The 14980-nt window shown below is 49.6% G+C and overlaps 2 protein-coding genes across 6 annotated transcripts in view; one reads left to right on the top strand and one right to left on the bottom strand.

The window, feature by feature from the left end:
* ANGPTL2 (angiopoietin like 2) overlaps window positions 1-7157 on the top strand; it is a 35958-nt gene extending 28801 nt beyond the window's left edge. The window contains exons 3-5 of the mRNA XM_041724556.1: window positions 1087-1280; window positions 2818-3088; window positions 5320-7157. Of these exons, the coding sequence (XP_041580490.1) occupies window positions 1087-1280; window positions 2818-3088; window positions 5320-5519 (665 nt within the window). The 3' untranslated portion in view covers window positions 5520-7157. The remainder of the gene's footprint in view (window positions 1-1086; window positions 1281-2817; window positions 3089-5319) is intronic.
* RALGPS1 (Ral GEF with PH domain and SH3 binding motif 1) overlaps window positions 1-14980 on the bottom strand; it is a 292653-nt gene that overhangs the window by 130835 nt on the left and 146838 nt on the right. The window lies entirely within an intron of this gene.

Genomic DNA, 14980 nt, shown 5'->3' with positions numbered 1-14980 from the left:
AACTACCATGAAACTGCTAGGAGAGGTATGGAGAGTCGAGGGGGCAGGGAGAGGTTTACAGTAGCTGTTCAGACCCCCAGCAGCACCCATTCCTTCTGACTGGGCTGCCCAAGCTTAGTGAAGTCTCAGAAAAATCAGAGAACCCACCCAGTCTCAGTTTGAGAAGAGAGCCATGGACTGGGAGGCTTCCCGGACATCAAGCAAGTCTGTGGATGTGCTTATAAAGCAGTGACCTCAGAATGTATGAGCTCTGAGCATCTGGCTCTAACTGGACTTCTTATGGAAAATATACAAATTGGGCTGAGTAGGACTGGGTCCCCTCTCCCCTCGCCCCCCCCCCACCCCCAAAAAAAGGCTGTTTGGAGGCCAGTGTCTGCATCTCAGAAATATCCTGAAACCTCCGGCTACGTGGCCGAATTCTGGATACCACTTGGGTACTAGGACTCCATGGAAGTTCATCACTAAAGACTACAATTGTCCCTGAGTGCTATTGTTGAAAAGGCAAGATGGAGTCAGAACAGACATGGCGTGGGTCAACCTCAGCCCTCAGGACTCACGAGAGCAGTAACCCATCTCCCTGCCCAGTGCAGAGCTGACGGAACCCAAACACTGCCAATCCATACTGTGATCCCTACTGCTGCATGTTGGTAGGCACATCTCTTTGCACAATATGACCAGCCTAAAAGGTAAATCACCCCAGGAACTCCACACAAATGATTTCAACAAGCCTTACAACCTTGTGTGAGGTAAATATGATCTCCCTTCTACAAACCAGGGCAACTGAGAGTTTGCAGAGGTAAGGAAGCTTGCCCAAATCACAGTGTGATGGAGTTAGAGCTAAAAGTGGGCAGGGAATCCAAGCATCCAGATCACTAGCCCTGGCCTCTTGCCTTTATATTATGTTCTTTCTCAAACTTACAAAACTAAAATTGGTCTCCTCTCACTCCAGGCCTGTAGCTCTCAGCTGGAGCCCTGCTGGAGGTTGTGCCTGCTTGAGGGTATAGCCAGGGTGAGAGGTGGGCAAGAATGGGACACCGTGGCCAGGGAACAGGGAGGTCTATAATGTGTACACATCTGTGTCCCCAGGCCCGTGGAGAGACTGCTTGCAGGCTCTGGAGGATGGCCATGATACCAGTTCCATCTACCTGGTGAAGCCAGAGAACACCAACCGCCTCATGCAGGTGTGGTGTGACCAGAGACATGACCCTGGGGGCTGGACCGTCATCCAGAGGCGCCTGGATGGCTCTGTCAACTTCTTCAGGAACTGGGAGACATATAAGGTGAGAACCCCAGGACCTGTGTGTGCTGCCCACAAAGTGACTGGGCCACCCCAAGAGGCTGACAACCAGCAAGAGAGCCACTTGGAGGGAAGGTGCACGCTGATCTGTTGGGGCCTTTGTGGCCACATGCAATAAACACTTGAGGTGAGAAAGACACTGACAGGGTCATTTTTTGCAAACCCTCCAAGGATGGTGGGGAGCAGCAACACCTTCCCTGCTTGCCATTGGCAACTGCTGTAAGATAGGAGTTAGATGTGCAGACCACACAAGGCTCACAGACAAGGTGGGAATTTAGAAATGCTGGTGTGGAGTGGCCCCTCACCCCAGGCTTGGTCTGGGGAGCATCCTACTCCTAGTTGGGGCTTCCAAGGGAGAGACCTATTCTCACAGCCCAGAGGGGGCAGGTCCCCTGGGACTAAATTCTACACCAATCCCATGATGGAGATACTAGTACAGACCCAGTTTACAGATGAAAAGGTGAAATAACTCACTTTGGGCTGCACAACTATGAGGTGGCAGAGCAGTGAGCCTAGACCTCTGACACCAAAGCTTACAAATTACCCTGGCCGTGAACTTACCTGTGGCTCTGTGTGTCCTGGCTGCTCCCAACCTACCTCCTGCCCAGCCTGTATCTTTGTTTCTTCTCCTTATCCTCTGCTTCCTAATGGAGAGGTTCCCCTGAAGACCCACTCCTTCACCCCTTCTTCCTCCTGCCATATCCTTTTTCTCAGAGGCAGGAGAGCCCAGGTGTTAGTTCCTGGTTCAAATCCTGGCTCACCCTCAGGTTCTCTGTGATCCTGGGCCTCTGTAGACTTTGGTTCACTCATTTTAGGGAGGATAATTATAGTACCTAGCTCTTAGACTCGGCACAAGGATTAATAAAATAACTTATGTAAAGTCCTGAGAACAGTGCCAATATACTGTACTTGCTCCCTAAATACTAGCTATTATCATTAACAAGCCCATCTATTTTTAAGACTTTGAGTGCCACCACCTGGCTGATGATTCCTTAAACTAAATGTAAAAACAATAACAAAACCACTGATTTTAGACCTAGAAAGGAGCCTAGGTGGATGTGGCATGCATATGTTATATCTCATACCTGTCTGGTGCATTAGAGTTTACATGAGACCCTCACACACAGCCCATTCCCAGAGAGGGACACTGATGCTCAAAGAAGGTACAGATTTGTCCAAGGAGCTCTTGTTGTATGCCTACTCTGTGTTGGGCTCTCAGTTCACCACATTATGTGTGTTCCTACAGCCATCTGGTAGGGAAGGTAACACAGTGTCCCCTATGTTCATACAATGCCTAGCACACAGTAGGCACTCTTGAAGGATGCCCGACTGAGGCTCAGACAGGCAAAGTGACCCATCAAGTCACAGCCAAGTATAGAAGTAGGGATTTAAACCCAGGCTTGCCTTATGCTCTGTCCATTTCTGGTCTCCTCTGTCCAGGACTGAGCATCCCAGAGTGGGGCCCCACTGACTGAGGGCACTGTGTATTGCTCACGAATGCTCTCCTCCGTTTTCCCCAGCAAGGGTTTGGGAACATTGATGGTGAGTACTGGCTGGGCCTGGAGAATATCTACTGGCTGACGAATCAAGGCAACTACAAATTGCTGGTGACCATGGAGGACTGGTCTGGCCGCAAAGTCTTTGCAGAATACGCCAGCTTCCGCCTGGAGCCTGAGAGCGAGTATTATAAGCTGCGGCTGGGGCGCTACCATGGCAACGCTGGTGACTCCTTCACGTGGCACAATGGCAAGCAGTTCACCACTCTGGACAGAGACCATGATGTCTACACAGGTAGGACCAGTAGAGTCAAACCCAGGCACAGGGTAGGGAAATTAGGTCGGCCAAAGCCAGAGCTTCTGACACAGGGTCTGAGGACAGGAAGGTCCCAGGGCCTGGCAGCCCAACCCTGTTCCTGCTCGCTGAAGGCCCACTCCTCTGCCCACTGCCCACAGACTCCCTTCACAAAAGTTGGATCAAAGTGGCATTTACAAAAAGTGAAAGGTAAAGAGGTGTACAAATTACACATCTGTGGGCCACTCTGAGCCAAGTGCTCACATCACTTCTCTGCCTGAGGCACCACGTGTTGTGGCCACACACCTGGGAAATAATGCTGGCCACGTGCCCACCAGTCACGTGATCTAGGACATGCTGCTTAATCTTTCTGGGGCTCATTTCCACATCCAGAAATAAGGACAATGTGTACCTTGCAGAGTAGCAAGAGGTCAAAGAGAATGTACCTCAAGGGCCTTGACTGGGACTTGGCAAACAGGGCTGAACCCAAGTGGGCTGTCTTTGTGGTTACTATCACTAGCAATGTACTGGTAATGCAGTGCAGTAAGGGAGCTATTAGAGGAAACCAGGTAGGAGACATGAAGTGATTTGTCCAGGGTCACATGCCTCAAAGTCAGGCCTTTATCAAAACATAAAAACAAAGGCCTGCAAAGTCAGCAAGGGGCCAACCCTACCTCCAGGCCAAGGCTGTCTGTTCTCAGGAGCAAAACTGGCCCCCTCCCCTACCCCTCCCCTTAGTCCTGGTCTGCAGGCTACTCCCTCCTCTTTAAGGACTGTGCTAGGAACTACCAGCTCTGGAGGCACTACCTACGTATGAAGGAGTGAGATCCTTACTCCAGACCCCCATGGCAGCCATACACTGGCAGACTGTTGGGTTCTCTCACCATTGGGGGACATTAAGACACCTTTCTTCTGACTGGCACTGAAGGGAACCCTGAGGAAGGAGTATGTCTTCTTCGGCCAGGGCTGCTGTGGCTTCCAGGAAGAGCAAGGCAGGAAGATGATCCTTAGAGCTGGTCAGATTTTGGGGACACAAGGGCCAGTATAGCATTTCTTGAAGGTCACCATGGACAGCAAGGAGAATACTGTTCTATGACCCCAGCTGTCAAGACTGTCCAGCAGCACAGACAGTGGATGCGAGGAAATGGAACTCCTTGTTCCTGGAGGCACACAGGGCAAGCTCAGGAGGGCCTTCCACTTACACGGGAGGCCAGCTGTGGCATGCCAAGGGCTCTTTCTGCTCTGCAAAGCCAGCACTGCCATTTGGTCCTTGTGACCTCGAGCAATGGCCTAGAGAGGAGCCTGACAAAAATTCTGGGAATACCTGAGCTGCAGAGGCTCTGGGTGTCTGAGCTGAGCGTCCCCTGACTTTCTGCCTCAACCAGCCTGCTGCCTCATCGGGTCATCTCAAGGCCTCAGCTGGAGCAGGGCCACTGGCTCCATTGGGCCCCAGCCCACAAACTTGCCTGGGGCAGCCCTTTCCCTGAATGGGGGACCCCTTCACAGGCTGGCTCAGGAAACTGGGGGTCCCCTCTTTTAACTAAGACCAGCCCAAGCATCAAGTAGCTCCTTTTCCTCTTCCTTCCTGAGAAGGCCAGTGCCCCTGCACGCCTGTTTGCACCTTGCCCACATTTTTACTGTTGTTCCGAACTGCTTGTCCTTGGCAGCAAAATCCAGCGTGATGTGATAGTGCCAAAAGTTTTATGAAAATATCTTTCTTTTGTGAAATCATAAAAGAATCTTTGGCTGGAATACAGGCTAAGAGAAAGAGAGGAGTATTTCATCTTAAACACTTCCTTTGTCGCCCTATAAAAAGTCTTGATCCAACACTTGCAACTCTTAAAAAATTCCTAAGAACCCCTGGCCTCTCCCCCAACCCAGCCCAGATCATCTCTACTTCCTATTCAGACCTTCCCAGGCACTCCCCCTGCACAAGCCCTGGGCTAACCCTTAAACTATGTGCTCCTGTTTCATCCCCACAGCTGTCCTGTGTGGGAGGCACCATGCTCATGACACTTCAGTGGCTCTGTGACTTCCCTGGTTAAAAGGCTGAGCCTCAGAGCTTGGAACAGATCTGAAGCCCCGCCCACCTCTCAGCATTCTTGTTCCAAATGTACCCCCTCTGCCCGCTTCCACCCCCTGCTAGAGAGGGCCCTCCTAGAGTCCCTGAGCAAACGGTGACATGGGTAAAACTGCCCCCTCCCTGTGACCTCCTCCCTTGTCTCCTGCAGGAAACTGCGCCCACTACCAGAAGGGAGGCTGGTGGTATAACGCCTGCGCCCACTCCAACCTCAATGGGGTCTGGTATCGTGGGGGCCATTACCGGAGCCGCTACCAGGATGGGGTCTACTGGGCTGAGTTCCGAGGAGGCTCCTACTCGCTCAAGAAAGTGGTGATGATGATCCGGCCCAACCCCAACACCTTCCACTAAGTCAGCTCCCCTCCTGACCTCTCATGGCTGCCACTAGGAGCCTGCCTGACCACGCTGGCCCCAGCACCAGGAGCAACTCTCCACCAGTTTACTGGGGAGCCGGGAGGACGGGGCCACTGGATTCTGTTTTCCCAAGTCACTGCGGCAGATAATGGAATGGAATCGACACAGTATCCTCTGTCCCTATTGCTTTTCTTTCTATCAGAGATCCCCTAGGGTTTCCACACAGCGCAGGACTACACACAAGTCCTTCTTTAAGGAAATTAATTCCCAATGACAAAAAACACAACTGCAAAATACCATAATAATATACATGTGCGTGAGCTGACCTTATGCAAGTATGTGTATAGCACATAATATATGCACTTAGATATATGCCACGTGTACTATATCTAAATACATATATAAGTTTGGTTATATACCTAAATACACATGCATTTAATTCTCAGATGTTGAAGTTGTTACCAAGAGCTTTGTTCTTAAAAGAAAAGCATTGCATTCACATTGTGTTCCTCGAGTCTAAGAGCCAATCACAGACTGTGACTCCAATTCAAAGAATAATCCTTGGCATCTGTATGTCTGGATTCTTCCAGGAGCATCTAAATGCTATTCACTCACATGGGGGTTCTTTCTCCTTTCTCACTGAAGAACCCCTTTGGCTACCTGATCAAATCTCAAAATCTCCCTCCCCTCTCCATTTCTGTACTTCCCTACATTCTCAGGTCTTTTTCACCATCCATCCCTCTATCCATCCACCCATCCATCCACCTACTCCTCCATCCAACACCATGCAGGAAATACCTTCTGTGTGTCAGTCCTTGGTCACTCACTGCGGTTCCAGGCACCTTCTCTGCTCTTCTGTACCCCTTCCTACCCACTCCTTACCTTTTCTGTCATAACATCCTTTCTTTCCAGGCAAGATTCCTTAGCCTCTGAGTAGAAAACTATTTGGGCTCCAGGTTTCTGGTCAGGAAAGGGAAGGCCAGGCCCAAAAGCTAACTCCCAGCCACATAGATAATGTATTCGCAGTTTTGTATGTTCCATTCACACTTTAGCCTCCATGTCATTTTAACCATCACAGAAATAATAATCTACCTTGCCCAGGAGATAATCAACTAAAAAGAAGTCATCATGCGATCGTTGGGGCCCCCGAATGGCTACAGACCAAAGGTCCCAAGCTCTCAGGCCGACGAGAGTCTGTGTCTCGTCCCCAAACGACACTTCTCTGGAGAACAGATGCCACAAAATTGACAACTGGCCACTTCTTGTGAGCTCCTGAGTATTCAGGAGCCACCGGACCCCTTGGCTGGTATGTTGCAGCATGGTGGCTTTCTGAGTCCTATTGGCCACGAAGTGTCAGACTCAGTACTGCCGGGACTCTTGCCAAGCAGGGAGCAAGAGATAAGTCAAGAAGGTGAGACTGCCCCGGTGGGCGCGTGAATGGGGGTGTGCGAGATGTTGGAACGTTTGGTACTGTCCATGTCTGGGTGTGTGCCTATTACCTCAGCGTTCTCACAAAGTGTACCATGTAGCATGTTTTATGTATATAAAAGGGAGGGGTTTTTTTTTTAATATATTCCCAGATTATCCTTATAATGACACAAATCTGCAATAAAAGCCATCAGTGCTTTGGCTGTATCTACACTGTATGTTATTGTTTTAGGATACCTTCCTGGGACCTCCAACAGCAGAGATTTTTTGAGTAAAACCAGGAATAGATTCAGCATCAGGAACAGACACCAAAATCATTTACTTTGGTTTCCACCTACATTGTTAGGAGTCCCAAAATAGTACCTCGAAGGCCCTCTGGGGCTTTACCTCCTTACATCCAGCCATGTCCTAAATGTCTTCACTGGATGCTCTAGAAGCCACCTCCTAGACAGTGCAACCAACCCCTGAAACACCTTCCCCCAGGTCTGGTCCCCTTTCACCAAAAGGCACCATTTATCAATTGCTCAGGTCAAAAACAAGGACTTCTCCCCCTGCCTTGCCAAGGCCAATCCATCCATCCATATAAGCCCTCTTCTCTGTCTTAGTGTCTCCTCTCCCCGCAACTACTGCAACAGGTTCCCCACCCAGCCAGGAGGCCTGTGCCTCTGTCTCTCTCATTCCAGTCCGACTTCCACAGTAGCTGCCAGAAAAACAGATACGTGGGCTGGGAAGTCATCTCTAGGCATAGAAGGAAACCCCAAAACTAAAAAAAAGGAAAAGACTAAGGGATATGACTAAAGAAAACACATTTTCTGCCCTCTGAAAAATAAAACATGACAGAGATTGAAGGCAAACATCAAACAAGAAAAATATGGGAATGGGATGCCTGGGTGGCTCAGTGATTGAGCCTCTGCCTTCAGTTCAGGGCGTGATCCTGTGGTCCCAGGATCGAGTCCCACATTAGGCTCCCTGCATGGAGCCTGCTTCTCCCTCTGCCTCTGTCTCTGCCTCTCTCTCTCTCTCTCTCTCTCTCTGTGTGTTTCTCATGAATAAATAAATAAAATCTTAAAAAAAGAGAAAAATACGGGATTAATATTCATGGTATACCAGGAACTCTCTAAAATTAAGAAAAAAGATACAAGTGCTATGATAGACAACTCTGTAAAGTACACAAACACATTAGAACACAAATGGCCGGTAAGCAAGAAAAGATGCCTACCTCAATACGAACCAGAGAGGGACATTAGATTAAGCACAAACCATTACACAGTGCCTATCAGATTGGTAAATATGAAAAAAATCTCCATGTTGACAAGTGAACGGAGAAATATGTACTCAATGTACAGAAGTATTCATTTATTCAATTTATTTGAAGAGCAACTTGGAAAGTGGGTACCAAACATGGACACACGTATGTATCAAAATTTAGAAACACATCTTTGGACCTAGCAAACCCTCTTCTCAATGGTATCACTTCTGCACAGGAGAGCTGTTCTTAGCAAAGATGTAGTTGGGGAGAGACAGATGTTTACTACAGCCCACTCTGTGCTTGGAAATGGACTTAATGTTTTCTTATGGGACCCTCACAGCAGCCCTGTGAAGAGGGACTGTTCTTACTTCACAGGAGAGGAGTAAATGAGGCTCAGAGTCAGACTGCTCATAAGAACACTCTACCAGCAGGTAATCTAGATCTGGAAGGTGTTGCATATCAGGCACTAGGTAAGAATTCTCAATTCCCTCTCCCAAACCTCTAGTCGGTTGCTGAGGTCATCAGTTGTTGTATACTATTTGGTGAGAATATCTCAACCTTGGCCCAGATCACAGCCAGGCCTCCTCACATACCTGGAATGGAGTGTCCAGGACATAAGGATTGATGGTAAATGAAAACAGGGTCCATCTGGCCTTACTGATGACTGGTCTTGGATCCAGAACCCAAAGCAAAGAGTTCTGGAAAGACATGCTGGACAATGCTGAGCAATCGTTTTTCTAAACTAGTTGGGACCGAGACAAAAGCAGGCCATGAGACCAGCCGTTTCTCCCAACCCCCCACCCCAAAACCACACCCTGGCTATATGGAAGGAGAGGAAGAGGAAGGAATAAACTCAACAGATATGTGGAACTAGCTCTCCTTGGTGTAAAATAGAGGTTTGATTCACAGCATCAAAGAAGAAAATGCAGGGGAGGGGGCATAGGGTGGCTCAAGTGCAATGTTACTTAGTACCTGGTGTGTGGCTCCACCAACCAGCAAATACAGCCAGCCAGTTAGCATCCTGAGATCTGCCCAACTCAGACCAACACCCCTCCCTTCTCGTCCATCCCAGACAGTGGCCTTTTAAGGCCTGCAGCCATAGAAGCCCTAACCTCACTAAGGTCTCCATGGTGAATGCACCTGCAGACCACAAGGAAGTCAGCAAAACCCACACTTTCTCCTACCCCAGCAATGCCCCCGCATTCCAAACTGAGCCAATACCTTGGTCACTGGGAGCCACCAACCTGCTAGATTAATGAGGGGAAGGACTTATGGCAGGAAGATAAGAATATTCTCCAAGCAAATGACACTAAGCAGGAACCCCTTCCCAAAATCTTGCCAGTTTGAGCAAGACTGAAAGAGAAATCTTTGAAGTACTGAAAATGACACTCATGGGAATCTAGGATGCTCATAATCTACAGATGCATTTTGGGAGCTCCAGGGGTCTTCCCTAATTTCCTGACACCACTTCATCTGTTCTATGTAGTCTTTAAAGACTCTGGGTTATAGAATGACAAAACCACACAACTGGAATAAACAAGAGAGGATGTTTTAAGTATAGCAAAAAAGACATTCTCCCTTGGTTTTTATCTGAGACTCCAGAGGCTAAAAGGCTAAATAAAACCTGCCAAGTATTCTGCATTCTAGAGCAAGGTGCAGGACCATCCTATAGGAGAGTGGCCCCAAACAGATTCTACAATAGCTGATGGCCCATCTATAGCCTGTGTAAGAAGTGTAGAAAAATATTCTGGGTTAGGGGGAATGAATGGTCCTTATGATACACTTCCTGGCCACCACTACCACAGGGAGGGTGGGTGCTCCCCCTCATCCTACATCAAGTGAGAGGGACTTCAAGCAACTGTCCCAAAGGTGTTATGGCAATCATGAGCATAAGCACTACTGCCAGACTCATGCCTCAAGTCTCCAGGCCTGCGGCAGAGAGAAATGAGACCACACTGGAGCAAATGGCAGGCCCAGAGAGAGGCGATGGAGAGGCAAGGATATGGTCTCCTAGGAACCGAAGGGCTGCCTGGAGAGTGGGGTAGAGGGCCGTGCAGGAAGCCCCAGGAGCCAAACAAGGGGCCATAGGTGGTGAAGCAGAAGTGGAGTACCACCCCATCACAGCAGCTGAGTCTGAGGTGCCCAGAAGAGAAACTGTCTAGCAGCAGCAGAGCACAGGTGCTTGGGCATCTGGGACACCCACAGGGCACAAGCTCTGAATTACAACTGAATCAGCCACATAGGATGAGCCATGACCCCTCCCTACTCCCTCTCCCTTGGTCCAAGCCCAAGGCTCATGAACCTCAGTGGGCAATCAGGAGGCAGGAGGGCTGCAGGGTCCAGGGACAGAACTGACTATAGGCCCTCCCCCAGCCCAGGCCTCTGAGTCCCAGGCTTTACAAGTCCAAACTTCTGACTACTACCCTAGACTGTTTGTGGTGACCAGGTGCTTAGAACAGACAGCTTTTTCGTCCTCACAGCAGAAAGATGGAAGGGGCTTGAGAAGTTTTCAGCATTGGCTGGGGAAAGAGCTAGTCCACAGGGTAGGCTGGAAAGGACACTGGGGAAAAAATTAAGTTGGTTTCTTCTTACACCTGACTGAGTCCAGCTCATTTAATAAGCTGGTTACATAAGGACACGAGGTATCTCCCAGAGTCCATGAGCAGGGACGCAGCTGGGCCTCACGAGGGCCAGGAACCAGAAACTGCCTGGAAAGCCTTCAAGACGCAAGGCAGCAGAGTTTCCAGCCTCTCCCCCTTCTGCTCCTCTTCCCTTGCTTGCAGGTCTCTCTGTTTCTCATTGTGCATCCATCTGCTTTTCCCAGCATGGAATTCCTGAGCTCACATGTCCTCTTGGTCTGAGTGCCAGCAAAGACTTACAAGCACCCTCCCTTCCAGTGCTAACTCCCAGCCAGAGGATCTGACTGGCCTGCTTGGGTTGGGTGTCCACCTCAGGCCTATCCACTCTGGCTGGAGTGAACACTGCTGCTCAATGCTGTGGGGACAGCTAGGGGTAGTTCCTAGGTTCCCAGAGAAGCAGAGGTCTTGGCCTGCATCTATATCCAAGGTGTCTACACTGTACTTCAGCTGCTGTTCATCCCCCTCCTCTCCAAAGGCTATATTTTGCTGGGTAGGTAGATCCTGTCTCACTACATATAGATGGTGTCTATTCCTCAGAACCTCCCCCTGTCCACTCCTGCTCTACTGCACAAAGCACACCCAACCCTTCCAGGCCCTGCTGGGCCACTAAATGTGACACCTGGCTATGCCCAGATGGGACTCTTCCTGCCCTTTCTGGATTTGCTGAGTTTCTCAATAGTCTCTGTGGATACTGGAGACAACCAGATCCCCGCTGCTGGAGTCTTCCTGGCAGTATTTCACTCTGGATTACACTCATGCTGTCTACCATCTATGGAGTACTTTTTGTATGCCAGGCACCATGAGTTAACAGACCTTAACAGACCTCTGAGGTGGGTTTTCTAATTATACTCCCTTTGACATAACAGAAATCAAGGCTCAGAAATGTAAGCGACTTGCCCAAGAACACGCACTCTGAGCCATTCAGGATTTGCACTCCTGCTTCTGTAGTACTAGGTCGCTGTCCACAAGGCAAAATGAAACAACTAAGGCCCCTCTCTCACCCTGTGATCACCCCCTACACATCTGAGAATCGTGGTGGCCTGCTGCCCACAGCAGCAGTTACATGAGCTAGCCATCCAGCCTATCTGTGCAGAGGTAGCTGGATGGACAATAGGTCCCCAGGTGTCAGGAAGCCGGTCAGGGGCTGTTTACCAGGGCTAAAGGCTGGGCCCTGCCTGTCTTGCTTCCACCTGTCCTCTAACCTCTAGACTGAGCCCCAACCTTTGGCAGTCACAGGGTCAACTTGTAGCCAGTCTGGCTGTCATCTTGTGCACCAATTCTCTCCAGTCCAAGCCCTGAGCCACATCATCTGGTGGCTGGGTCCCCACTGTGGTGGCTCATGTCCACCTCCCATCTCCATGCCTTCAGGCCTGGGGCTTCCTTACCTAGTCTTTCTCAGATCCAGAGTCAAGCCTGACACAGCCCTAGTATGAGACTCTGCCACTTGTGAACACAATGCTTTGGTACCAACCATCACTAAGACATTCAAGTATCCCCGTCTTTCCAGACATGGGGCAGCTTGGGGCAGCTCAAACCACACGTGGGAACCCATACACATAATCTCTCTCATCTGTGTGGCCTTCCAAAAGCACTTCCACCTGTGGCACCTCCCAGGTGTGAGGCTATCTGGTTAGCCCATCTCCATCTCACCACCGATCATGATAAATTCAGCTCTATGGGCTGGTCAAGGGATGCTCTCTTCCCCCTGTTTCAGCACATGCACCCTCCTGAAGCTGAGGGACATCTTCCCAAGAAGAGAGTTCCTTGGGCAGGGTGGACAGGCCACATTTACCCTGACCCTTAGAGAGCTGGCAGTGATTGAGAGCCTGGAAGGGTAATGTAGAGGCATGGAATGAGAACTCCCTTCTGGAGCCATGTAATGACAAAGGCTGACATCTTAGTTACCTCAAAGAGGGAAAAAACTAAGAGGCAGCATGAAGCCTCTTTGGAGTCCAGAATGCTGACCAAGCTTCAGAAAAAAGTATGGGCACTAGTTTCTTTCGGCCTCCTCTCCATGGACCCAAGAGCCAAGCAGCCCTTCTTCATTGATCAGGGCAGCATGCGGTTGTGCTGGGGACACAGGAGAAAGATTAAGGATAGATCGAGGTGTTCAGGACGCAGAAGTGGGAGCAGAGGGGCAGATGAGCAGCTGGGTGGGAGGCCTGAGGGCCTGGCTGCCTGACCCTGGGTGCAGGAGAGCCCGGGGAGCATGTGTTTAAAGGAGAAAAGCAGCTTCTTTGCCAAGAACACAAAGGATTGACGGGTAGAAAAGCGTGCATTAAAACAAGATGCCATCTTTCACCTGACATTTCCTCATAAATAAAAAGGAGTCAGTAGGGCCTAGTGCTGGTGAGAGTGGGGCCGACAGGCATGCTCACACTCTTGGCAAAGTGGAAATGCCACCTTTCAGAGGGCATTTCTGCAGCAGCTACCTGAGATAAGTCACAAATAGTCTGTCTGGCAATTCCTCTTCCCACACTCTGTTGCAGAAATACTCTGCAGGTGAGTAAAGGCATACCAGTAAAGATGTTCTCCACTATATTTGCCACTGAAGGGAGAGCACAGAAGCCACCTGCCTGCTCATCAGTCAGCACATGGCTGAACAAACCGGCATGCACCCAGGCCCAGCTCAGCGAACCACCCGCGTGCCTGCCACGGGTGCCACAGAGCCACTAGACAGAAGGAAGAAGTTCTACATGTGCTGCCACCAAACAACATCTGTGACTCTTTACATGGAACAAAATGTAAGGTGCAAAGCAAAATGAATAAAATGTCCCCATTTGGGTTAAAAAGCACAATATTATCTGCATCCTCCCCCACACCCACATGGACATACATCAGTGTATGGAGATTAAAACGTCTGGAAGGATACACACCAACTGTTAATTGTGGTTGCTTCTGGGCGAGTAGGCGAGGAAGAAGGGGATTTTTACTTCTTACTTCACAGACTTCCTTTTAGTGTGAGTTTTACAACAAACAATCCGTTACTTTTATAATCTAAAAAGTTTCTAAGAGAATGAGTGGGCATTGGAGGCTCTTCCCCAACACAGCTTTCTGGGTGGCCACACAGAACAGATCTTCCAGCTTCCTAAGCAGGCACTCCTGGACCTCTGAAGGTCTGCATACATTACTCACTAAAGCCTACCATAAACTTGAGTAGGGAACCACAGCCTTTTTGAAGGTGACTTGCTAGGCCCTCTTCAGGCCCCTTCTTCCTTACAGAGCTGCAAAAATTCATTACTTCTCTTTTTTTTTCCCCCATTACTTCTCAAAGTGGCAACCACCCTCTCTTATTCCTACAGGATTTCCTCCCCTCAAAATAAGCTTCTGAGAGGGACCTAGAACTTCCTGCTGCCCTAGAGATCAATCTTACAGTCTTCTGTGTGCTTGGTTTTACAGTTGAGGTAACAAAGTAATAAATGTGGGATGGTGATCAAGGCTGTGAGATGTGCTAGTTATCATTGCTATGTGACAGATTACCCCAAAACTTAGCAGCATACTTATGTATTACTTTGCAGGTTCTGCGGTCAGAAATTTGAGGGTATCTCAGCTGGGTGTCTCTGGCTCAAGAAGTCTCAAGTGACTCAGTCAAGCCATGGGCCGAGGCTGTGGTCTCATCTGAAGGCTCCACCGAGGTAGGCCACTCATGAGGTGGCTGGCAGGCCTCAGTCTCTTGAGGCCCCTTGTTACAGGAGCCTCTCCACTGGACTACCAAACACAAGGCAGCTGGATTCCCCCAGAATCCGAGAGAGAGGAAGAGGTCCAAGAAACAGGAAGAGAGAGCAAGTCCCTCACACTGAAGGCACAATCTGATCTAAGAATAGATGCCCCACTATTTCTGTCATATTCTATATGTTAGGAGTAAGTCAGTATATTCTGCCCATGCTCACGGGGAAGGGGTTACATAAGGACAGGAATGCTGGGGGTCAGGGAGGACTGAGGCCATCTTACAAGCTATCAGCCACTCAGAATCTTTCAGATTCTTGGTGTCAATTGTCTTAGCTCTCCCTTTCCAAACCTCCTTGCAAGGAGACATCCAAGGTGCCAGGTTACTCCTGAGGATGGAGAAACTCACTAGCCCTTCCTCTACCCCCACCAACCTTAGTCCTGCTTAGGGCCAGCTGACCTGGAGGGGCTCCTCA

Source organism: Vulpes lagopus, chromosome 12 (genome assembly GCF_018345385.1).
Source record: "Vulpes lagopus strain Blue_001 chromosome 12, ASM1834538v1, whole genome shotgun sequence".
Lineage (NCBI taxonomy): Eukaryota > Metazoa > Chordata > Mammalia > Carnivora > Canidae > Vulpes > Vulpes lagopus.
This window is presented reverse-complemented; position numbering and strand designations above follow the sequence as displayed.